The sequence below is a fragment of the Canis lupus genome, chromosome 7 (genome assembly GCF_011100685.1).
Source record: "Canis lupus familiaris isolate Mischka breed German Shepherd chromosome 7, alternate assembly UU_Cfam_GSD_1.0, whole genome shotgun sequence".
Taxonomy (NCBI): domain Eukaryota; kingdom Metazoa; phylum Chordata; class Mammalia; order Carnivora; family Canidae; genus Canis; species Canis lupus.
The window spans coordinates 54,293,377-54,319,020 of NC_049228.1; the positions used below are offsets into that span (position 1 = coordinate 54,293,377).

At 46.0% G+C, this 25,644-nt stretch overlaps 1 protein-coding gene across 1 annotated transcript; it reads left to right on the plus strand.

The window, feature by feature from the left end:
* The first annotated feature begins 15,084 nt into the window (after positions 1-15,084).
* On the plus strand, positions 15,085-15,339 carry LOC106559055 (40S ribosomal protein S24-like). The gene has a single exon (XM_038543501.1). The coding sequence runs from the start codon at positions 15,085-15,087 to the stop codon at positions 15,337-15,339; it is 255 nt and encodes an 84-aa protein (XP_038399429.1).
* The last annotated feature ends 10,305 nt before the right edge of the window (positions 15,340-25,644 follow it).

Consider the following 25,644-nt stretch of genomic DNA (forward strand, 5'->3'; position numbering starts at 1 on the left):
TTTAAAGCAAATCCCAAAGAATATATACTTTTACATGAAAATACTTCCATATGTACCTAGAAAAGTAATAACTTAAAAACTCTAACCACAATATTATCATATTCAACAAAATAAGTAATTTCTAATAGTATCTAATATCTGGCTTATATTTGCTTTTCCCTGATTATCTCAAAAACGTATTTTTATAGTTGTTTTGTTCAAATCAGAGTGTAAATAAGAGCCACACACTCTTTGGTTGTTATGTCTCAACTCTCTTCCGATCTAACAACACTGTCCTCTTTTTTTTATGCTAGATGTCTATTGAAAAATCTGAGTTATCTGTCTAGTTGGATTTCTAACATTTCTGGATTTGGCTTATTGTTTCCTGGGACTGTCTGTTAGCCTGTAATTCTATGCTTGATAGCTCCTTCTCCTGAGAGTTAGAGTCAAAGCCTTCATTAGATTCAGACCAGTTTCCTTTTTCCAAAATAACTTCCTAGGTGGAGCTGTGAGCTTCCTCCAGCATCACATCACCCCAACAGGTACATAAAGTCTGGTTGCCCACTTTTGAAGATGCTAACATTGATCAGTGGGTTTTGTTTTTCACCCTGATCCATTCATTATAATATTCTCCATTGGCTTTTAGTGAATGGTTTGCAGTCATTAATTATTACTACCTGGATCTGTTTTTCATTAGGAATTCACAAAATGGTGATTTTCTAATTATCTTATTCCTTCTTCATTTATTAGCTTGAATGGCTTTCTAGAGAAGGAAACATACCCTCTTTATTTGATTATCTTGAAATATAGTCTATAGAGAAAAGCAGGATAAATGCTCAATTCTTTCCTTTCTTTTATTGATTTTCAGGAGAAATTTGTGCCTTAGCAACTTCCCAAGATGATTGATTAATTTGTTTGTTTGTTTTTTTTAGTATCAATGTGAATTCATCGATTTTCATATAGTTGGTGTGTTTCCAGACATTGTTATCATTATTCAAATGGTCTCACCTTTGGGCAATGGGAGTTCCTTTAAGCTGGCTCTTGGGTTGTTTTTGTCATCACTCTGGTCATGGTTGAGAGCTCCTTGTTTTCAGGGATGACAAGATGTGCCAGGTTTATGTTATATACTGAATATGCTATATTCCCCACATCTGGAATCAGTCATTTCTCTAAGGAATCCTGGTTCCTTTTAGCGGGAGTTAGTATTTAGGGACCCCAGTATGTTCTACATGTCCAATTTCTTTAAATTCTTTTTCTTCTGGACTAGAAGAACTCACCAGGGACTGAATACATTGGAATTTGGGGCCAAGGCCATTACTTTGTTTTGAGAGCCTAGTGTTATGTGTCATCCTCAGGGAGCCAGTGGGGAGGGGACCTGGGTCTCCTGACCCAGTGCCAGAAAGTGACGCTGGTGCCACCCCCTGAAATATCTAGTTTCATGCATGCATTCCTTAGTTTATCATTCATTCATTCATTCATTCATTCATTCAACAAATATGTAATGAGTACCTATTATATCTATTGTTTCAGGCCCCAGAGTTGTAGCAATGAACAAATGGTACAGTCCCTGCTACCATGGAGATGAGTTTCCAGGGAGGGGAAGAAGACAACAGACATACATGTGATAGGATGTGGGAGGTGCTTTTCTATTCAAAGTAGTCTGATGAATGTTGGTGCAGAGACGTGGAGGCAGTGAGGAAGGATGCCAGGCAGAAGTCTGGGGGAAAGTGCTGGAGCAGAGGGAATGGCCAGGGTAAGAGCCCCAAGTCAGGAGCCCCAAGTCACTGATTCGAACACGGCAGACACTGACAAATTCTTTGCTATACAAGGTTTCAACACTTCTTATCAGTTGCGAACTATTTTTTTCACAGTAAAATTTTAAACTTTCCAGCTTGTCTTTCAATGGTGATCTTTTATATAGTGACTTTTATGTCATCACTCATGATGTCTTACAATATATACCATCTTCTCCCTACCCCATGCTCATATTCTTAAAAATAACTTTTCCAGTTCCAGAAATCATAGGTGTTTGTTGCAGAACACATGGAAAGCACCAAAAACAAACAAAACAAAACCACAGAACAAAATAAAATGAAAACAAAACAGAAGCCATCTGTTGTCCCCTCCACTCAGAATTAGCCTCTGTAATATGGCAGTTGGTGCCCTTCCATTCTTTCACAAAAATATTGTGCAGCTGTGAGTTCTACATTCTGCCTCCCTACTCTCAGACATGGTCTTCAGTGGGTGTAGAAATTTCTAGCTTTTATCTGCTCGATACTTCCTTGTCAGAGCCTGAGGTCCTTGCTGAGCTCTGGCTTACACCTGCTGGCTCAAAATGTCCCGTCAGACCCTGGGTGTGCCCTGGATCCCATTCTTTCTTGCCTCCAGGGGACATGCCAATGGACCCTGCCATTTCCAGATCACCAACCAGTCCTTGCTTCTTGGTCAGATAGAAATGACAGGGACAATGTTTCCTCCCTCTCATTTCTTCTTCCTACACAGAGAGATCATGGTGGGGGGGGGGGGGTGAGGGACAGAGGAGAGGAGGCAACTCTATTTCAAAGGTTAACAGTGGAGCAGAATGTAATCCATGCTCCTTAAAAGAATTTATTTTAGGGTAAAATGGAATTTTCATTTACTGAGTTTGCTTTCATTACTCAAGGCCATGTGTGGTATTATCACAGAGGACCTGTTCATTTGATGAGTCCCTTCAACAGTTACGTGAGCACTTACATATGGGAAATATTCCTAACAGATTTAGACACATGTCGGGGGATGGTGGTGAAAAATCCACCCAAATGAGAACAAACAGATACCAGGTGTTAGGATTTCAATAGATCTTTCGGGGAAAAACAGTTCAATTCAACCTACAATAGGTACCTTGATACTAACAAAAAAGTATTTTTGCAACACAGAATAGCACAGTTTTTGGAAGACAGATTGTGGTTCCAGAATATCTAGATCGAACCTCCGGCTTTGCTGCTTCTTAGCTGTGTGATCTCAGGAAAGATAAAAGGTAACCTGTACATTCATTTCTGCATCTGTGAAATAGGGATGATGCTAATACAAGTACCAGCCTCCTGGGGACTCTAAGTGGATCTTGTGACTTAGCACATGTATGGCACTTCCAACAGCGCTGACATTTAGCAGGTGCTCAGCCCACATTGGCAGCGGTGGTTGGTCGGAGTGCTTCACTGGTACTAACCTTCTTAATCTTCAGAACAACCCAGTTAAATCCATATTAGCATCATCCCCATTTTACAGAGGGTTTGGGGCAGACAGGTTAAAAACTGGTCCAAGATCCCATGCCCTGGAAAGTGGCACAGCAGAATTCAACGGCAGACAGTCTCGGCTTGGAGCCTGTACTTCACTGTAAAGTCTGATAGAATTATCCACTTCTAATCTACCTGGTATTCCCCTCCAGACCCACGGACTCTGTTTCTTGTGAATACTATTTCGTCTTCAAACACGGATATGAATATGGGGCTAAGTTTCAGATGAGGCTTTTGGTGCTTCCTCAGTCCTTCAGCTGTGGTCCCTTATCCTGGGCTGTCCCCACTGCTCCAACTGCACAGACTTTTGGCCTTCACAACAAACTCCCCAGACCCTTCCTGCCTTTGCTTACTTGCAGGGAGCTGCCAGCAAGATTTCAGTTACAAAATATATCTCTTGGCAGAGGGTTGTCCTCATGGTCTACTGGCCATCTCTCGACATTTGCCCCTTCTCCCTTGTGGTGTTCCTTTTTTAGAAAAGACTCATTTCCAACACTGGTTATGTCATGCTTTATTTGCATCTGTAAGCGATGGCCCCTTTCACAGAGTTCACACCGCAGGTGCCAGTGAGCATGAGTCAGAGGACCACATGGGGATAGAGAGGTGGCTATACCTCGCCACAAAGGAAGGAGGGGCCTGACTTGACAGGGTTCATTTTGGAGGAATTTATTCAGAGGCTGCTTTGGGCCAGGGCTGAGAATAAATGAGGAAGGAGTTCTCAGCCTGGTCTTGTAGTCTAGGGCAAGGGGGGCGGGGGATGGAGGATGGGGAGTGCGGATAGATGCATAGCGGCCCCAGGGTATGGCCAAGATATGGCTATAGATGGTGTGTAAAGGTCAGAGAGGGCTTCCTGGAGGAGACCCTGAGCTGAGGCAGATCAGGTTTGACCAGAGCATCATCTCTGTGTAATGTCATCAGCCTCTTTGGCTTTCTTTCCTCACCGGCTAAACAGGGCTGTGGGAACAATGAAATGTGCACCATATGTGGCACCCAAGGGTTGCCCTATAAGTCACAGTAGGCAGTGCTATTGCTAATATTGTACCTACCATTAATGACAATGATTGCTTCCTAATGACATGCCCTCCTTATGTTATATTCAGAGATTACATTCACTTCTAGTAGTAAATCCCAGCCTATATACAAATACAGTTCTTTAAAAATGTGATTATATATAGATGAAGAAGCTTTTTAAAAAGGGGTTATAAATTGATTTCATCACAGACCATTTTGTACAGCTCTGGCACTGACCATCTCCCACTTTCTTCTCGATGAGTGTGCCATGAGCCCCATTAAACATGTGGGGATTTGCAGAGCCAGAATCAGACTTTCCATCCCTAGTGCTGGGACTTGCTTCAATGACAACAAAGATGTTTCCTGTGCCTTTAACACATTATTAGGGATGTGTAATTTTGACAGTGGTGGAACATTCTTGGCTCCCTGGGATCACATCCTAGTGATGATTCTTTTGTACTATTGCCATTATTTCTCCACAGAGTACAACTGAGCAAAGCCAAGTTACTGAGACATAAATGGTTGTAAGCATGTCATTGCATTAAATGGATGTTTTCCTCCGGTGGCCTTTAATAATTTATACCTTAAAGAAGACAAGTGGCTGTCCAGCTAGCTAATTAAAAATACTGGATCTCACAGATGAGAAGTATGGTTCTTATTAAAGTGTCCATTTGCTGCCTTGACAGTTTCTAAGAAGCAAATATTTCTACTGCTCCAGATATAAAGAAATAAAGTGACTCAGTCATGGGAATCCACTTTGGAAAAACAAATGAATCCGGTAGACTCCCTGTGATGACACAGCCTCGGTGCAAAATCAGATGATGAAGTAGAGTGCCAGCAGAAAAAAAAAAAAATGCAGTTCTCATTAAATAAAGGGAATTGGAACCTTCTTGATTCCAATCAGCCTCTGGTCCACCCATTTCTGTAGTTTCACAAGGAGGGGATTTATTGGACATAAGTACCAGGCATCCCCTCACTGGGGGCAGGACTTCACTGAGGCACAGTTCTCTGGCAAGTCCGCCCTAGACGAAAGCTCTAAGGGCCACCAGTCATACGTGCTGGGGATCACATGCCTCTGCAACCCCTCCGAAGTCCTCTGATAGTCAAGGGACAAAACAACGTTTTTTAAAAAAGGCATAAATCCCAAAGGTAAAGAGACTAGGCCAAGAAAGCACCGCAGAGAGAAGGCAGCAAATATGGGAAGCAGCTCTCTGTGTGGTCCTTGGCCTAGCACGTTCAGGAAGCTGAGAAGCCTGCAGGCCCTGAGCTCGGGGGGCTGACACCACACCCGGGCTTTGGGATGGAAATTGCAGGTGCAGGTAAGGCCTGAGAAAGATGCAAACGCACCCTGATATCTGGGAGCTGGCCTGGCACCTACAACCAGGCCATGTTCTTCTCCTGTTGGACACAAGCAGTTGCACAGAACACCTACATCAAGACAAGGCTACTCTGTGACTAGACACAGAGAACAGCAGGACAGTCCCTGACTACACCTGAGCAGTGACAGCACCCGGAGCACTGACCCACCTGAAGAATGTCCCAGAGACCACCACCCCTTCCTGACTAAGGCAGATGACCAAGGCGTCTCTACTGATGACAGGTTAGCCTACTTTATGCCCTGCGACTCCTAGATGAAATACATTATGTCGTCACAGGATCAGTCTTCGTTGCTTTGTTGCTGCACTGCTCACTCCCTGAGCTTCCCCCAAATCAAAGACTCAAGTCCAATCAGACCCTAGGTCCTTCCTAACACTCACCGAGACACCCACATTTCTCCGTGTTGGGCCTCTCTCAACGCAAGGAGACCACAAACCTGACTTTGACCACCAAGTGTGCTCCCAATGGTCTCTGATGAACACTGACAGGCCCGGAGCCCACCAGCTGCCCCTACCCCAGTACAGGCAGCCAGGGATATCAGGGTACCCTGGAGAGATTGGCCCCAGGGGACAGGGGTCACAGGAGTACCTGGCCCTGCTCAGGAAGGGACGTGTTCTCCAAAACAGAGGCATTCATTGAATGATGACATCACAGCTAGCCCGCCCGCCCCCCAAGCCCCTTCCCCCACCTGGCCCTCAGAAAAGACAGAGAGGAACCCAGACTGTCACAGGAAGCAGAGACAGTGGCAAGAGATGAAAAGAATGTCCAAAGCTGAAACATATTCTTTAATAAATACATCACAAGAGCAAGATAAGGCAGAAGGGAAGTTAAACGTTAAAAAAGATTTATGAGCTTTATCAACCAATAGCCAAGTGTGGACCTTACTTGGATTCTGATTTAAATACACCACAAAAACAAAACCATTTGGGGGCAGCTGGGTGGGTCAGTTGGTTAAGCGTCAGCCTTTGGCTCAGGTCATGGTCCCGAGGTGCTGGGATCGAGGCCCACATCTAGCTCCTTGCTCAGCAGTACCTGCTTCTCCCCCTTCCCTCTGCCTGCTACTCCCCCTGCTTGTGCTCTAATAAATAAATAAAATCTTAAAAAAAATTTATGAAATAAGTAGGGAAAGATGAATATTGATTGCATCTTTGGTGAGATGAGGAAATTGTCCAAATTTTTTAGATGGGATTATTGGGATTATATTTACACAAAACATTCCTTATCTTTCAGAGGTACCATGAAAATATGTACAAGTGAAATGTTTTGAATTCTGGAATTTGCTTCAAAATTCCTCTGGGGGGTGGGATAAAGATGAACCAGGACTGGCACAAAGGGAGGTATACAGAGGTTTACTACTCAGTTAGCTCTACTTTTGAATGTGTTTGAAATTTTCCACAATAGAAAGTAAACAAAAACAAGACAAAACAAAAATAAAACAAAAGTAACTCCTAAACGTTAACGTTTTTCCTTTTTGTTTTGTTTTTTAAAGAATTTTATCTTTAAGTAATGCCTACATCCAACGTGGGACTTAAACTCACAACTCCAAAATCAAGAGTCACATGCTTTGCCAACTGAGCTAGCCAGGTGCTCCAGGGTATCTTTCTGTAACCTCATAAAAATGCCTCTGCTTATCCATAACCGCCCTAGACCTCAAGCCAGGAAGATATCAGAGCAGTTCATCCTCAAAGCCTGCTGACACAGAAAACAAGGCTTTAGGAAGCTCTTTGAAAATGGTATAAACATTATCAAGGAGGTAGAGCAGGGAGGTGAGAAGACAGCCCCAAGTATAGTTGTACATTGCTGCCTCTTCTCCTCCCCACTTCTCTGCCCCTACTATTCAGTGAGACTGTGGTATCTGCAGACAAGGCCCTTTTCATAAGCCAGAAACCAATGATGCCCATATCACTGGGTAGGTTGGCTGGGGGGTTCTGGAGATCAAAATGCAATTGGTGGCTTCAAGGTCATATTTGGCCATGGGTAGGGACAGAGAGGTGGCTTGCCTTTGATACAAGGAAGAGGATGGAAATGCCCCACTGATGGGGTGATAAATGGGAGGTGGGCATTGGGAAGGAGAGGATAACCCCATCTATGGCATCTGAATTGTTGACAGAATGAAGGTGAGATGGGATTTGACTCCTGGAGGACAAGGATCTAGAGCTTGGTGTTTTGCTAGCTATGTGTCCAGCACCTAGGACAGCTCTCAGTATTGCCCCTGGATCCTTGCAGGGATGAATGAGAAGAAAACCAAGTGCTTCTGCTGGGGATTTACCCCCAAAGATACAGATGCAGTGAAACGTGCAGGACACCTTGCACCCCAATGTTTATAGCAGCAGTGGCCACAATAGCCAAACTGTGGAAGGAGCCTCGGTGTCCATCGAAAGATGAATGGATAAGGAAGATGTGGTTTATGTATACAATGGAATATTACTCAGCTATTAGAAATGACAAATACCCCCCATTTGCTTCGACGTGGATGGAACTGGAGGGTGTTATGCTGAGTGAAGTAAGTCAATCAGAGAAGCACAAACATTATATTGTCTCATTCATTTGGGGAATATAAAAAATAGTGAAAAGGATTAAAGGGGAAAGGAGAGAAAATGAATGGGAAATATCAGAGAGGGTGACAGTGCATGAGAGACTCCTAACTCTGGGAAACAAATAAGGGGTAGTGGAAGAGGAAGTTGGCAGGGGGTTTGGGTGACTGCGTTACGGGCACTGAGGGGGGCACTTGGTGGGACAAGCACTGGGTGTTATACTATATGCTGGCAAATCGAACTCCAATAAAAAATATACATAAAATTTAAAAAAAAAGAAAGAAAACTAAGTGCTTCTTTCTGTGAAGAAAACCAAGTGCTAAGATGGTAGCTAAAGGGTGGGGGCAGAGGGAAGAAATCTCTGTGGAAGGCTGTCAGGAGACCAGGAAGGTGAACCCAGGGAGGAAGAGATTTAAGCTGAGTCCTCAAGAATGAGAGCTGAGGAAGAGCATTTCAGATGGGATGACCAGCTTGTGCATAAACCCCAAGTCAGGAGAGGTGTACTCTGGTGAGGGCAGAGGAGGACAGGGTCTCTGGGGCCTTTGGAGGGCACATAATGAACCTGAAGCCTAAGGACCCAGACACAGGGCTCCCTAGGCCAGGGTAGAGCTCCTGCTTTAATTCTGGGTGCTATGGGAAGCAATTGGAAGGTTTAAGCTGTGAAGTAATATGATTTGATTTACATTTTCAGAAAAAGCATTGTGGCTACTGTCTAAAGAGTAAGCCATGGGGAGCAGAGTATACAGGGGGCAGCTGGAGATGATAAGAGATGTCTGGATAAGAGATGATGGTGGCTGTTTGGACAGAGAGGATGTATTGGAGATGGCGAGAAATAGCTGGATATAGGTGACCATTGGAGAGACAGCTGACCAGGTGTGGTGATACATTTTATGTGGACAGAGGAGACCCATGACTTCTGGCTGGAAGGATGGTGTTGTAATTCACAGAGATGAGGAAAACAGAACAGACTTTGAGAGAAAAATTATGAGTTCAGAGTTGGATGTATTGTGTTTGAAAAGTTGATTGGCAATGTGGAGTGGAGATGTGAAGGAGGTGTTCCTAGAGGAGGAGGAGGAGTCCAGAGGTGGAGTTTGAACTGGCAGCTCTCACAGCATAAGGGGGATTAAAATCTAGAGAGGTTAGAGGGCACAGAGAGATGAAGTGGCCCTGGGGAAGCTGGCACAGGAGACCAAGCAGGAGAGAGAGTGGTCAAGGAGGCAGGGCACTGACCTGGCCCTAAGTGCCTTCTCCAGTGTCTCTCCCTCTGGTTGGCAAGACTCTGCACTTCAGCCATCCTAGGGGACCCCTGAGGCTGGAACAAACCATTTCTACTAGAGCCTCTGCATGTGTGCTCTGTTCCTCTTGCCCATGATGCCCTCCTTAATCTTCTAGGCTTTTCTCAATTCTGGCCATCCTTTAAAACTCAGCTCACCCTGCCTTGATGTCACCCTAGGGAAAGCATCTCACTTCCCACCTCTGCTCGGCTCTGTGCTGAAAACCAGAGCTAGCCTGCCTCTCACTTGCACATTTTCCAGGAAGGCACTGCACATTCATCCATGGTGCTCCCCAAACCACACAGAATGCTGATCAAGCCCTTCAAGTGCTTTGCTAAAGTGCTCTGCCCCTCTCTGTACTTGAGGTGAAGGGGAACCCCCCCCCCATCCCAACTCTTAGGCCTTTTATGTTCTAGATGAGGGTATGGATGAGAGTCCCAGGACCTTTGGGCAAGTCCTGCATCATAGGCTTGCACTCTACCCTAGAACATGGCAGGGATATGGTGCTTCTGCTCTGTCCTTTAAAGAACCCACTTACCATGCTTTATTTCAAGGGGCAAAGGATTGGGAAGTGGTGGTGGCCCTCATGTGGGCCCTGGAGCAGAGGCAGGATTTAGAAAGGGAGGGAAGAAGAAAGGAGAGCAATAGTGGAGGATAGGAGGTCATGGGGTGGAAAATCTCTGGCAATTGGCATCTGGGGCCATTTCACTGATTCTCTTTTGACAAAAAGAATGCTTTGCCTCAGTCATGTCAGAATGGGCAAGCATTCCCTTTTTTAACCAGCTAAAATGTACAAAGGTATCTTTCATGCACCTTCTTTTGGAGCCTCTCATTCTAATCACAGTGACTGAACCTCAGGGTAGGGCAGGTCCCTGAGAGCCAGGGAGGAGAGTTGTCAAGGGCTGGGCAGGTAGCAGGGAGCCAGTGTGGGTCCTAGAGGAGAGGAGGGGCATCACAAGAGCCCCGTGAGATGAAGACCTGAGAAGGGGCTGGAGGTTGAGAAATCAGTGACATGCTCCTCCTGCCATCCAGGTGGGAGGCCAGAACCTTGAGATGTCCTTAGGATCAGAGCACCGCTGGGCCTAAGGCCCCAGATATCTCCTAGGAGAGGTGGGTCCAAGGCCAAAGGAGAGGAGTAGGTAGAGATCTCTGCAGGGAGTTTTCTCAGAGTTCAGAGAGGGAGGGAGCGTGCAGGGAACCAGACAGACCCCCTTAGCAGTCTCATCCAGCTGCTTTTGTTTGCTACTTTGGGCTACATCAAGAGAAATCCTATAGGCCTTTGGGACTGGCCAAGCCACCCCTGGAATGCTGAGAGCCATGGTCCTAGGAGGAGGCCACCTGGGGCTGTCCACCCTGGCTGAAAAGACCAAAAAAGGCTCATAGTTACTCAGAGCTGGGCCCGTTGCTCTCAGTGGTATGCTGGTTCACAGTTAGCAACTGTCTCTTTGAAAAAAAGGGGTACTGGGTTGTAAATGTTCCCACTGGGGCCAATTTTAAGCCACCAGCATAACCTTACTGAACTATTATATAGTCCTTCTATCATGGATGTGAATGAGCTCGGGGGCAGAGGGAGGAATAAAATAATAATGAAGTAATGCGTTTGGAGTATATTTTACCTTTATTTTTAAATATATTTTGTTTACTTATAAGTTGACATCATTTAATTCTTAATAATGATTGTTGAGAAACTGGCAGTTGAGAAACTGGCTTGCAAATTTCCTAAACACGTAATCATCAGCTCTTGAGAGGCGGTATGAGCCAGACCAGCACTCCCCTGGCTGATGCCCAGGGAGGTCTGGCTCTCAGCGTGCGGAGCCCTTCCTGGCAGGGCTCTCCTGCAGGAGGCTGCAGCTTGCCAAGGTCGGAGGTGGGAGCCACGGCTGGCTGAATTCTAGGAAGAGCTCAGGCCTGGGACAGCTGGGCCCACCGACAAGATGAGCACCTTTTCTGTAACGCAGGTCCAGGAGCTGTCTGATTTTTAACCAAAAAGAACAAAAAAACACATTTAAAACTTGCGTTTTTGCAAGTGTCATTTGAGCTGGAACGGCTACGATAAGACAATGTATCAGTGTTAAAATTAAAGTGAAAATTAAGTACACGCCACCCTATTAGTCAGCACTTTAAGGCTGTATTATTGTGAAGTTCAGAAAAAGAGTTAAAGAATCTATTTAAATGCAAATGTGCCATAAAACCGACTAACAGCAATGCTTCTCCAAAATGCTCTCAGCCCTTCTTTCAACAGACTCTGCTCATAATAGCCTTGGTTTTTTTTTCAGCGTGGGGAATAATATCTCTGAGCAATCCTGTGTTGGTTGAGTGCAGCTGTGTGATTCCCTGGGGTGGGGGAGGTATGGAGGTGGGGACCTGGGCTCCAACGAGGGGTGGGGATCCACTCTTGGGCCCCTGTGCCCTCCAGGGACTGGCGTGCAGCGCAGCCCAGCCTGGCCTCCCTCAGGCAGGGCTTAGGCTGAGCAGGTTCTTCTGCCTGGAGTTGCCTCCTTGGCCCTGCTGCTTACCGTGCTCCAGAGCAGCGGACGCTGACTGTGCTCTCAGACCAGGGCACAGTGTGGGGCCCTGACTCCAGGACTGAATGAGGCCTCATTAAAGGGGGCAAGCATAGCACCTGACTCAGAGGAAGTGAACTGCACGTGTTGACCACTATGCCTTCTACCCCATGTAAGAGGGACACAGGAAGGTGACAGACCCTCACTGAGCCCCTGCACTGTGCTCACTGCCAACCTCATCCTCCCTGTGGCCCTGTGGAAAAGGCCTTATTGCCTTGACTTGACAGAGGCTGGGAAGAGGGAGCACAAGCAATGGGTGGTCGTTGACGCTCAGCTCCTGCTGGAGGACTGGCCTCAGCCCCTGCCCCGCATGTGGAGGGGACAAGGCATCAGGCAGTTAGGGCAGAGGTTGGTGATGAGCCTGGCCTCATGCTGGGTGAAGGGTACGCTTCTCAGAGGCAGCAGGGCCTCCATCCCCATCAAGGCCTGGGTCCACTCTGGAGACTGCCAGGAAACCCAATGCGTATCCAAAGGCCCATGAATACCCTTGGCCCTATCCCCTCAATGAAGAGGAGACTGTGCACTTGAAAGCCGAACTCACAACACAGTGTAAGAGCTTATTCAAGGTAGACTCTGTCAGAGAGCCGGCAAAGCCCACCTGGCACAGCTCACCTCATCTCTGTCACTGAACTTGGGCACCTCAAGGTAGAACCATGGTCCTGACACCAGGACAGGGCCCAGCCCTTGTGTGCAAGCAATGAAATGTGTTGAGTGTTTGGAAACTGCTTTACAGGTATGTAATATACACGGGGGCAGAATGTTTAGATATTATAATTTTAATATAAAATTAGCATTTATGTAGCTTTTTTTTTTTTTTTTTTACTTTGGTTTATTTGGAGTCAGTCACAATTTGGTTTGAAGGATCCTCTGCTAAGGTAGGTTCTCTCCATATCTTTCCCTCACACTCAAAGGACCCCCTCCCCACAGGACTCATCTTGGGAAGATGGAATGCAGAGCTGTGAAAACCTGCACTTCTGTTCTTTTTCTGTTTGGGGACACCATGGAGGCGGGCACAGTTTGGGTCTGGGATTGCTTTCTGCCTGGGAGAAGATGCTAGAGCCAGGGCCAATGAGGGGGCTGAAAGTGGTGTTCAGGGCTTAGAGTAAATTGGTTCAGGCACGGCAGCCTTGCCTGTAGTTCAGTCCTTGGAAATCCAGCCAGGCAGAGATGGCCTGCAGAGGATTGACTGCAGAGGAGGAGAACCTCCACCTGTGGTAGCAGGAGGGGAATAGCACCTAACAAGGAAGCATGAGACAAGCTGTCACCTATGGAGAGCTCACTACATACCAGACATATGCACTATTCTATGTGATCTTCCCTCCAACTATCTGTTTGCAGACAATGTAATCTTGAATACACAAAACCTTTTTTTTTTTTAAGATTTTATTTATTTATTTATGAGAGACACAGATAGAGAGAGGCAGAGATGTAAGCAGAGGGAGAATGCAGACTCCCTGTGGATAGCCTGATGTGGGACTCGATCCCAGGACCCTGGGTTTCATGCCCTGAGCCAAAGGCAGATGCTCAGCCACTGAGCCACCCAGGGGCCCCTGAATAGACAAAATCTTCAGGAATGCACTAAAAACTAAAACTGATTAATGAAGTCAGCTACAGAATACAAGATCAATACATCAAAAAAATATAAACTGTACATACAAGATACAAAACAAAAATTGTTCTTGTATATACTTGCAGTGAATAATTCAAAAGTGAAATTAAGAAAATAATTACATTTATAATAGCATTGAAAAAATTAAAAAGGAATAAATTTAACTTCTGAAGTACAGGCCTCAAACACTGAAAAGTGAAAGACAATATTGAAAGAAATTAAAGAAAACGTAAATAAATGAAGAAGTCTTAATATTTTTTTAAAGATTTTATTTACTTATTTATTTGAGAGAGAGAGCACAAGGAGGGAGAGGGAGAGGGGGAGAGAATCTGAAGCAGACTCCCAGCTGAGCACAGAGCAGGATGCAGGGCTCAATCTCATGACCATGAGATCATGACCTGAGCCCAAATCAAATCAGACGCTTAATTTACTGAGCCACCCAGGCATCCCAAAGACTTAATATAAGATGGCAATTCTCCCTAACTAACCTACAGATTCAGCATAATCTCTATATAATCCCAAGTGCCTTTTTGGTTGAAATTGATGAACTGATCTTGAAATTCATATGAAAATGCAAAGAAGGGCAGCCCAGGTGGCTCAGCGGTTTAGCACTGCCTTCCGCCCAGGGCCTGATCCTGGAGATCGGATGGAGTCCCACGTTGGGCTCCCTGCATGGAGCCTGCTTTGCCCTCTGCCTGTGTCTCTGTCTCTGTCTCTTTGTCTCTCTGTCTCTCTCTTTCTCTCTGCCTCTCATGAATAAACAAATAAAATCTTTAAAAAAAGAAAAGAAAAGAAAAGAAAAGAAAAGAAAAGAAAAGAAAAGAAAGAAAGAAAATGCAAAGAACCCTCAATAGCCAAAACAGAGAAGAACAAAGTGGGGGACTTGCACATGTCAAATTGACTACAAGGTGGGGTACCGGCTCTGCCTTTGGCTCAGGTCATGATCCCAGGGTCCTAGGATCCTGCCCTGCCTCAGGCTCCCTGCCCAGCCAGAAAGCTGCTTCTCTCTCTCCCACTCCCCCTGCTTATGCACTCTCTCTTTTTCTGTCAAATAAATTTTTAAAATCTTAAAAAAAAAATTGACTACAAGGCTACAGTATCAAGAAAGCGTGGTATTCATATAAGAACAGACATACAAACCAATGAAATGGAATTGAAAGTCCAAAAATAAACTCTGATTCATATTTATAGATTTTCAACAAGGATGTGAAGACAATTTAATGGGGAAAGAATAGTCTTTCTAGCAACTGAATATTCATGTACAAAAGGTCCCTACCTCAAAGTGTACATATGTCAAAATTAACTCGAATGGATCCTAGACCAAAATGTTAGAGCCCAAACAATAAAACTCTTAGAAATCTCTCTTCCTGCCTGGCTGCTTGAAGCTTGGCCATCATTATCAATGACACAGTAACTATCCAGACCAGGAAGTTCTTGACCAACAGACTACTTCAGCAGAAGCCGATGGTCATTAATGTTCTTCACCCCAAAAAGGTAACAGTACCTAAGACAGATTTTGGGGGAAAACTAGTCAAAATGTACAAGACCACACCAGATGTCATCTTTGTATTTGGATTCAGGATCCATTTTGGGGGTGGCAAGACAACTGGCTTTGGCATGATTTATTATTCCTTGGATGATGTAAAGAAAAATGAACCCAAAGATAGACTTGCAAGACATGGCCTGTATGAAAAGAAAAAGACCTCAAGAAAACAGTGAAAGGAATGCAAGAACAGAATGAAGAAAGTCAGGAGGACTGAAAATGCTAGTGTTGGTGCTGGAAATGGTACAACAAAAAGAATAAATATTCTGCAGTGACTCTATCTGTGGTGACTACAGATTTTTCATGAGAGGGTTAAAAAGCTAAGAACTTTTGGGGCACCACTGGTGGCTCAGTCAGTTAAGCAGCCAATTCTTGGTTTCATCTCAGGTCATGATTCAGGGTCTTGAGATCAAGCCCTATGTCAGGCTTAGTGTTCAGCAGAGTCTGCTTGTCACTCTCCCTCTCCCTCTACTCCCCCCTCCCTCTCCCCATGTTTGTGCTCTCTTTTTCTCTAAAAGAAATAAATAAAATCTTAACAAACAAACAAACAAAAACTAAGAACTTTTATGTGGAGAAAAAACCTCTTAGAAAAAATATAAATACTTATGACCTTGGATTAGAACAAGCATTCTTAGATATGACACCAAAAGCACAAGCAACAAAAGAAAAAAAGATAAACCATCAAAATTAAAAAGTTTTGTAAGGCTACCACCAAGAAAGTAAAAAGATAACTTACAGAAGAGAAAATATCTACAAATCATACATCGGATAAGCAACTTATACCTAGAATATATAAGGAACACTTAGAATCAATAATAAAAAACAACCTAATTTCAAAATAGTCAAAGGATCTGAAATAGACACTTCTCCAAAGAAGATTACAGATGGCCAATAAACAGATGAAAAGAGGCTTTAACATCATTAGTCATCAAGGAACTGCACATTTAAATCACAATGAGGTGCTACTTCACATTCACTAGGATGACTAGGATTTTTAAAAAGACAGAACATAATAAGTGTTGTAAGGAACCGCTCATATACTGTTGGTGGGAACCTAAATGGTACAGACTTTGGAAAAGTCTGGAAGTTCCTCAAAAAGATAAACATACAGTTACCATACAACTGGGAAATTTCACTCCTAATAAACCCAAGAGAAATGAAAATCTATGTCCACATAAAAACTTAAGTACAAATGTTTGTAGATATATTGTTCATAACCTGCCAAAAAGTGGAAATAACCCAAACATCTATCATTTAAGCAATCAAATGTGGTATATCCAGACAATGGAATATTATTTGAAAAAAAAACAGAAGGACTCACACATGCTGCAACATGATTGAACCTTGAATATATTGTGATAAGAGAAAGAAACCAGTTACAAAGACTGCATGTTGTATGATTCCATTCATATGAAATGTCCAGAGTAGGCAATTCTATAGAGAGAGAAAGTAAATTAATGGTGCCCTAGGGCTAGAGGTGTGTGTATGTGGGGGGCAGTTGGGAGTGATTGCTAATGGGACAGGGTTTCTTTTTTGGGTGATGAGAATGTTTTATTTATTTATTTAAAGATATTTTATTCATTTATTCACAAGAGACACAGAGAGGGAGGCAGAGACATAGGCAGAGGGAGAAGCAGGCTCCCCGTGGGGAACCTGGTATGGTCCCCCCAGGACCCCAGGATCACAACCTGAGCCAAAGGCAGATGCTCAACCAGTGAGCCACCCAGGTGCCCCAATGAGAATTTTTAAAAATGAGTTATCTGTTTTATGATGGGTGAGTTTTGGAGTTTGTGGGTTTTGACAATTTGATCCATTTCATGTAGTTTGCCAAATTCATTTCCACAGAGATGTTATTATTGTTTTAATGTCTATGAGATCTGTAGTTACATTTCCTTTTTCATTCCTGATCTGGTAATTTCTGTCTTCTTTCTTTTTCTGTTTGTTAGTCTGACTAGAGAAAATCAATTTTATTGCTCTTTCAAAGAACCACTTTTTGGGTTCATTGACTTTCTGTTTTTCTGTTTCCAATTTTATTAATAATTGCTCTTTGTTATTTCCTTTCACCTAGTTACTTTGGGTTTATTTTGCCCCCTACCAGTCCACCCCCCCCCCCCCGCCCAAGTTTCTTATGCAGAAGCTCAGATAGTCGCTTTGAGACATTTCTTGTTTTGTAATACAAACATTTAATGTAGTTAACTCCACTCCCACTTTAGCTACATCCCACAAGCTGTGATATTTTATATATTAATTTTCTTAGGGTTTAATATTTTCTAATTTCCTTTGAGACTTCCCTTGAAAAAGTGTGTCATTTCTTTCCTAATGTTTGGAGAATTTTCAGTTATCCTCCTGTTATTGATTTATAGTTTAATTCCATTATAGTCAGAAAGCGTATTTTATATGATTTAAATCCTTTTAAATTTGCTAAAGGTTTGATTTATGACTCACAGTATGGTCTATCTCGGTAAACGTTCCATGTGTACTTGAAAAGAATGTGTAGTCTGCTGTTGTTGTGTGGAGTGTTCTATAAATATCATTAATTCAAGTTAGTTGGTGGTGGTGGTGTTCAGTTCTATCCTTGCTAATTTTCTGTCTTTTATTTCTAGATATGACATAGAGGGGATTGGCAGTTTCCAAGTATACTAGTGGATATATCTACTCCTTTTCTGCTCTGACAATTTTTGCTTCTTATATTTTGAAGCTCTATTCTAGGGTATTATACATTTAGAATTGTTATGCCTTCTTAGTGAATTGATTCTTCTATTAGCATGTAATATCTCTCTTTAACATCATTTTCTCTGGGCAGCCCCGGTGGCACAGCAGTTTGGTGCCGCCTGCATCCCCGGGTGTGATCCTAGAGACCCAGGATCGAGTCCCGCATCGGGCTTTCTGTGTGGCGCCTGCTTCTCCCTCTGCCTGTGTCTCTGCCTCTCTCGCTCTCTCTGAATGAATAAATAAATAAATCTTTAAAAAAACAACAACATCATTTTCTTTGCTCTGAAGTTCATTTGATATTCATACAGTCACTCTTACTTTGCTTCGGTTGGGGCTAACATATTTTTTTTCCCATAGTATAGTTTTTTTCATACTTTTTCTTCTACCCTACCTATGTTATCATATTTGAAGAGTTTCTTTAGACAGTATGTACTTGAGTCATTTTTAAAAAACCTCTGCTTTTAACCTAACTGGTATGTTCAAGTCATTTACATTTAATGTAATTATTGATATATTTGGATCTAGACCTCCCATTTTATATTTATTTTTTTCCTCTAGTTCTCATTTTTGTTTCTCCTTTCCTACCTTTGTTTGGGCTAAACTTTGTTTCTAGTATTCCATTTTAAGTTGTCTAATATATTTTTGACATTATCTTATAATGTCATAAAGATATCTTACAATATCTTACAATTTTTTTCAGTGTTGGGGAAGCCAGTTCTTGAACATCTGCTCTGCTGTGTCTCCTACTGTGTGGACCAAAACTACAAACCCCGACCACTCTTTTATCAGGGTCATTTCTCAGCATTGGGCATGGAGGCGCCAAAAGCAGTGAAGACTGCAGGTTGGAACGTGGTGGCCACCAAAGGGAGAAGAAGCTCCAGGGCTGGGGCACCAGAAACTAGAAGGAAGAACTACCCATGTTCAGGTATAAACCCTGAAGAAAGGGGGGGAAAGAAGCTGACCTTGTTTGTTTTCCTTTGCTTCCACTCTTCTCCTGGGCTAGCCTCCACCTCTCCCTGAGCTCCCAGCCAGGGGACAGCCTGGCCTCCTGGTTTCAAGGACTCGTGTCACTGCAGTCCCTGACTTGGGGGCATGTTAGACCCTTTGATCCATGTTCTCCCGGAGAAAAAAGTCTCCTAAATTCAACTGATGGGTTTTGGGGAAGGAAAGGTCTGGAAGGAAAGCCTCAGTGGTCTTGGGAGTGGAGCCCTGTGGGCTCTTCACTGCACTGCTGGCCTCTCCCTGCGGGGCGGGGGAGTAGGGATGCAGGTGTTGGGTGTCTGCCCTTTCCCTCCCGTAAGAGTCAGAGGGAGTTCTCCATCTGGCAGTACTGCACGTACAGAAAGGCTCATGGTTGTGCAGACTGCCCCCGCCCCTTCACCCGTTCCTTCCGAAGCCATCCCTGGTGGTCCAGGAGAAACCAGACGGATTCCAGCACTAGAAAGAGAAATCGGCTTTCATCCAAGGTTTAATGGCCGCCGAGCCCTTAGGGGCATTTCCTAGTGTAGCAGTGCCACCCGCTGGACAAGCCGCCACATACACTGGCTTGGGTTTGGGTTTTTGTTTTTTAATTTGGGGAAGTTCTTAGCAAGCTCTTGACCCATGGATGCCTTGGCACTCTTTGGTCTGACGTCCCCCATTTTGGGGGTAGATCCACTCAGACTCAGTGACTAGCAAGGTGGAAAGAGCTCAGTGGGCCTCTCTGTTCCATGGGGATGGCATTTTCTGGAGCCAACTGGCCTGGCCTTATCAAACGTCTGTTTTCCATAAACTGGCAGCAATGCCTTTTCGGGAAACAACACCCCCTAAAGCAAAGCCACTGACTTACCAGGGTCTTCGGATTCAGGAAGGTTCCCCTAACCCCCTGGGCCTGCTTCCCTGGTGGCTTAACTCAATTGGTGACGTCCATCACACCACTGTCATCTCTGTAAAACAGAGGGACCGTGATTGACCGCTCAGGGCTGAATTCAGACAGCCCTGTTCCCCTCCCCCCCCCCGCCCCTCCCACCCCCACTCCCCCCACTCCCCCACTCCCCTTGATGAGCCTTGCTGCTGTGTTTGCTGACTCTGAGCTATTGCCAGTGGCCTGGTCATGGGGCCTGCTCTGGGGGAGACTCTAGGCTGGCAGATTACAGGTGCCCCTCTGGGTGGGGACAGCCAGCCGAGGAAACAAGTCGCTGCTGCTGGTGGGACAGTGGTGTCACTGATGCCGATGGACTCAGTAAGGATTCTCTGGTGGGACCAGCTAGAGTCAAATCGCTGATCAGGCCTCCATGGCCCTGGGCCACCTGCAGGTTTCCCAGGTTTCCCAGGTTCCCCAGGAGCCCAAGCTGGGGAGGTGGGGTGGGGTGGGGGTGCTGGAGAACAAAGAGGGGAGCTCAGTGCTGCTGCTGGGTGCTTCAAACGCCACTCTCCCAGTGCGTGGCCAGCGTGCACCTGTCAGGGTCCGCAGTGGCTCCATGCAGCCGACCAGGGGTGTAGTTGCCTTCAGTGGTTCACACAGGGTGGTGTGAGCCTTTTCTGTCTTGCCTGGAACTGGAACTGTGGGAAGGATTTGAACAGGTGCAGGCAAGAGGAAAGGGCAGTCCCCGGGGGCCTCGGCACCCCCCCCCAAAGGCACAGAGCTGGGCACACAGGGTCAGCAATGAAGACAAGAGTAGCTATCTGGCAGGGTCCTGAGCAGGAGAGAAGCTTGACAGATGGGGGGCCCACATGAGGGGTGTGGGCTCTACTAGGCCACAGTCATGGGGCTCACTGAGGGGATCCAAGCCGAGAGAGAGAGAGAGAGAGAGAGAGAGAGAGAGAGAGAGAGAGCGAGCTGTGACCAAACTATACTTCAGGCCCTGTTCTTGCTGTTTCCTCCACATGGGATTTTTTTTTTTAAGATTTTATTTTATTTATTCATGAGAGACACACAGAGAGAGAAGAGAGAGGCAGAGGGAGAAGCAGGTTCCATGCAGGGAGCCCAATGCGGGACTCGATCCCGGGTCTGCAGGATCACGCCCCGGACTGAAGGCGGCGCTCCAACCGCTGAGCCACTGGGGCTGTCCTGGGATGTTCTTTCTTCTGCTCTTCACCCAGCCAGCTCTTTCTCATCCTTCAGGTCCCAGCTTCAATCTCACTTCCTCCAGGAAGCCGGCCTGACTGCTCACTACCCGCCCAGCTCAGACAGTGGCCTCCACAGAATTTTGTATTTTTCCTTCCTGGTCCTTACAATGTAGGTGTTAACTTAATCATTTGCAGCTGTTGAATTCATGCCAGTTTCCCCTGCTGGACCATGAGAAGATGAGGGCAGCGTCCATGGACGTCTTGCTCATTGCTAAAGTCAGTCGGTTAGCAAACTTGTAGGGAGAACTTGCTCTGTGGCCACCATCACGTTGGGCTCCGCCATTCCTAAGGATGAGATGTGGACCTTGCCCACTGTTCCTTGCCTGTTGTCTGCACAAATGCTGGAGCCCAGCGTCACCTGTCTGCCTGCCAGAAGGTGGGTCTGGCCCGGGGCAGGGGGTGGTGGTGATGTGCAAAGCAGAGAGAAGGGACAAGTGGTAGAAAGGCTAGCCCAGGATCTGCTGCAGTAGCCCAGAGAAGGTCACTACCAGGCTGTAGTTGGACTCAAAGGCTAGTGGGAGGAAGGAGGCCCAGAGCCAAGGCTCTTTGTCATTATTTCCAACACTTGTGCCAGGTAAGGCCAGAGCCCAGAGAGCCTGTAGACTAGCTCTGGGGCCACTGACCTAAGGGAGGGTTAGGGCCAGCCTGTCTGCTTGGAAGCCCCCTGAGCTCCTCAGGGACCACCTCGAGGAAGAGCGGTCTGGATGAGGAGGCTGCTTTGGACAGCCCCTTCATCGTCCTCGGTTTTCCACACTCTGACCTTCAGCTTGCCTTTCAACCTCCCTAGAGGCTCCAGGTCCTTGTGTTTTGAGGAGGAGGTTGGCCTAGACCAGCTGGCCCCGTCGCACCCACAGGGTCTCCCCCAGAGGGCGCTCCACTCGCAGACTCCCTCCTTCCTCTCCCTGGAGCCGCCTCTGGTGAGAACACAGGGAAACAATAGAGATTTGTTGAAAGTTGTCTAACCCAGTTCCACACCCCTATGTAGTCAGTGTCAATTTCCCACTTAATACCTTTTAGGATTCCAGGCAACCCCAGCTCGAGACTCTTGGATAAACTTTTTCCATTTTAGCCCAGCATGTAGTAGGAGCTCAATATATGTTTACTAAACAAATGAATCATTGAAGGGGTTGAGGCTCCTCCCTCTCATTATCTAGGCCTTTCAAGGTGCACCATCTTTTCTGCGCATCCTCCTCTGCACCCCACACCTGACTCCTCTGGCCCTAAGTGCATGCTCCCATGGGGCCTGTGCACAAGCTACACTGAGCCTGATCCATGGAGACCTCCGCTGGAGCCTGGATCAGCTGCTAAAGATTTTATTGATTTATTTGAGAGAGAGAAAGTTCACAAGCAGGGGGGAGGAGGAGAGAGAGAAGCGGATTCCCCGCTGAGCAGGGAGCCCGATGCAGGACCTGATCCCAGGACCCTGGAATCATGACCTGAGCTGAAGGAAGACACTTAACCAACTGAGCCACCCAGGCAGCTCTTGGCTACTTTTTTTTTTTTTTTTAAGATTTTATTTATTTATTCTTGAGAGACACAGAAAGAGGGGGGCAGAGGGAGAAGCAGGTTCCATGCAGGAACCCGATCCCAGGACTCCGGGGTCACGCCCTGAGCCAAAGGCAGACACTCAACCGCTGAACCACTCAGCGTCCCAGCTACTTATTTTTAAGCCAAAGCTGATCCTCCTCCCCCAGGGGAAAAAAAGGGGGATGAGGAGTCCAATTTGCATTAAAATGGAGCACAGTAAATGCCATCAGGAGTGGTTAAACACATTTTTAAAAAATATATTTATTTACTTATTTGAGAGGGGAGAGGCAGAGAATCTCAAGCAGACTCCCCCCTGAGCATGGAGCCCAACATGGGGTTCGATCTCACAACCCTGAGATCATGAACTGAACTGAAACCAAGAATCAGTTGCTCAACCGACTGGGCCCCCCAGGCGCCCCAGGATTGGATAAACATGTTTCATGAGGAATTACTGTGTACCAGGCACACTGCATGGTTGCTTTTGGATACGTTTTCTGCTCTGAGAAGTTCTTGCTGCTCTTGGGGTGCAACATTTGAGCAGGAATGAACTGGCTGCGTTGTGCTTGCCCTACCCTAGCCCAGAGTCCCATTTCTGTCCGTAGACCACACCTGGGCCTCATTCCCAGTACCCACCCACCCCCCCCCCCACCTCAGGCAGGGCAGATAGGGACCTGGGTCAGGTTGAAGAAAGGTGTACTCGGTGCAACACAGTGTGGCTGGAGCTTGGGGGCAGAGGTGACAGGTGGCTGCAGCTCTTGTGGTCTGCACAGCTCCTCCAGTGGCTTGGAGTCCTCACTTCCCACTGCTAAAAAGAGGCAGAGACCTGTAAAACCCCCACATCTTGACACTTCAGAGGCAATTCTAGTAATTTTGGGAGATAGGAGCTCTAAAGAAATGACTAGAATGCAAGGGCTGGCACTGTCTGTCCATACTTAAAGCTGGTATTCCCTGGCAAATTCATTCCCTTTAGAAGCAAATTATTTCAGACTCCTGTAAAGTCAATTATTTATTGCCGGTGGGTTCAGAGGCATTCACTGTGGAGTTACTATGAGCCCTAATGATCCTCACCATAGAAATCCAGGGTCCTCGTCAAAGTGACAAGCAACATGCAGCGCTCCTGAGGCTGCCTGAGCCTCTCCCAAGCCTCGGGAAGGATGATGGGACTGAGGCTTCCAGGGCTAACTGAGGGTGTGGCCCCCAGTAGGCCAGGCTGTGGTGTGACCCAACTGTATTGAGTCCTTTCAGCTAGGGGGTTGGTTCTCAAATGTAGGGGAAAATGTATATTTTAATGGAAACTCTGAATTGTTTAGATCACACACTTTGGGATTATCTGGTTCTGGCTTTTTATTGCCAAAGTGTTATTTAAAAAAATTTTTTATTTACTTTTTAAGTAGGCCCCACACTCAATGTGGGACTTGAACTCATGACCCTGAGATTAAGAGTTACATGAGCCAGCCAGGTGCCCCTTAAAGCGCTATTTCATAGCTATAAATTGTAGATGACTGATAGCAATGCAAAATAATTCTTATCTGCAGGCATGCAAATGAATTCTCTCTGCTGGCAAGACAACCCTCTTCCCATGTGGAAAAGACAGTTTGGGATCCATCTGCAAGTTCATTTAATACTCCTGATGTATAAATGGGCCTGTGCTTTGCATTCCCCTTTGAATTGATCGTATTTAACGCATTATTAATGAAGAAACCTGAAGGATGTCACAATCTTTAACACGTTTGTTTTCTATTTATCGGGGTCATAGTTTCACTCTTTGTTGAAAACCAACTGAGGGGAGCCCAGATGAAGTGAAGTGGGATCATGAAGCCAAGGTTCTTTCCCCAGTGTCTGCTACTTGGCCAGGGCTGTGGATTTTCATCCATGTGCAGCCACCATGGTGCCCCTAACGCTGGCATGTTCTGAGGCGGACATGTGGCCCAGGAAGTGTGGGCAAATTGGAGCTGCCTGCCCTGGACGCTCTTGCTCTTATTCAGCACAGAGCCAGCCTCCATGCATCCCTGCCTCGAGCAAGGGGACACATCATGTGCTGGGCTACTGTCTCGTACCTGGGACTCCAAAGAGGCAGGGAGAGATCACCGTGGCACCCCATCCTTTACCATCTCTCACCAGGACCACCCTCTTTTCCCAGCCAGGACCAGAGGACAGGGAGACCTGAGGCTGTGACTCTAGCTGTGACCTGTCTTAGGCAGGGCTAGACTGTCCCCATTGGTTCCAGAAGCTGGGGTCTTTTTGATCTTTCGTGGCCACACTTGAATCCAGCCCTGTCTGGCTCTGAAAATGGGCCTTTTCTGCCACAAGGGCTGTGGGAGCTCCCCTGGCTGGAAATATGCCTGCTTTTGACAACTGACCCAGCAGTCTCGACCCTGCTTTAGGACACCCCACAGCGACAGTCTTGTGACTCAGAACACAATACCTAATCTTCCCAGACTTTTATTTTTCTACCTGTAGAGGGGAACAACAGTGACGGTGCCTGCCTTTCTGAGTTCTTGTGGGGATTTCTTGTTACTCTCCCTCCCTGGAAGCAGTAATCCTGGGTCAGGGCTGCCATCCACCACGTGTGCTTGCCTGCATTAGGTCAGATGCTGTGGGAGGCAGAAGCATGGCCCTCAAAGATGTCCACGTGCTAATCCTAAGAGCCTAGGAGTACGTTAGGCTTCGTGGTAAGTGGGAATTAAGATGCTTGCAGATGGAACTAGGGTTGCTCATCAGCTGACATTCACCTAGGCAGCTTAGCCCCTACCCATCAGGAGGGCCCACTGTGATCGCAAGGGTCCTGAGTATCATAAGGGACACAGATTCATGGAATCTGAGAAACTGCTGTGGCTTTGAAGACAGAGGAAGGGGGCCATGAGCCAAGGGATGTGGGCAGCCTCTGGAAGCTGGAGAAGCAAGCGGAACTGACTCTCCCCGAGATACCACTTACCGAAAGGAACACAGCCCTGCCGGGGCCTTACCTGTAGCCCGTGTCAGACTTCTTGCCCATAGAACCGCAGAATAATACATTTGTGCTGGTTTTTTTATTTTTATTTTTATTATTATTATTAATTTTTTTTTTTATTCATGAGAGAGAGAGAGAGAAAGAGAGAGAGAGAGAGAGGCTCCATGCAGGGAGCCAGAGGTGG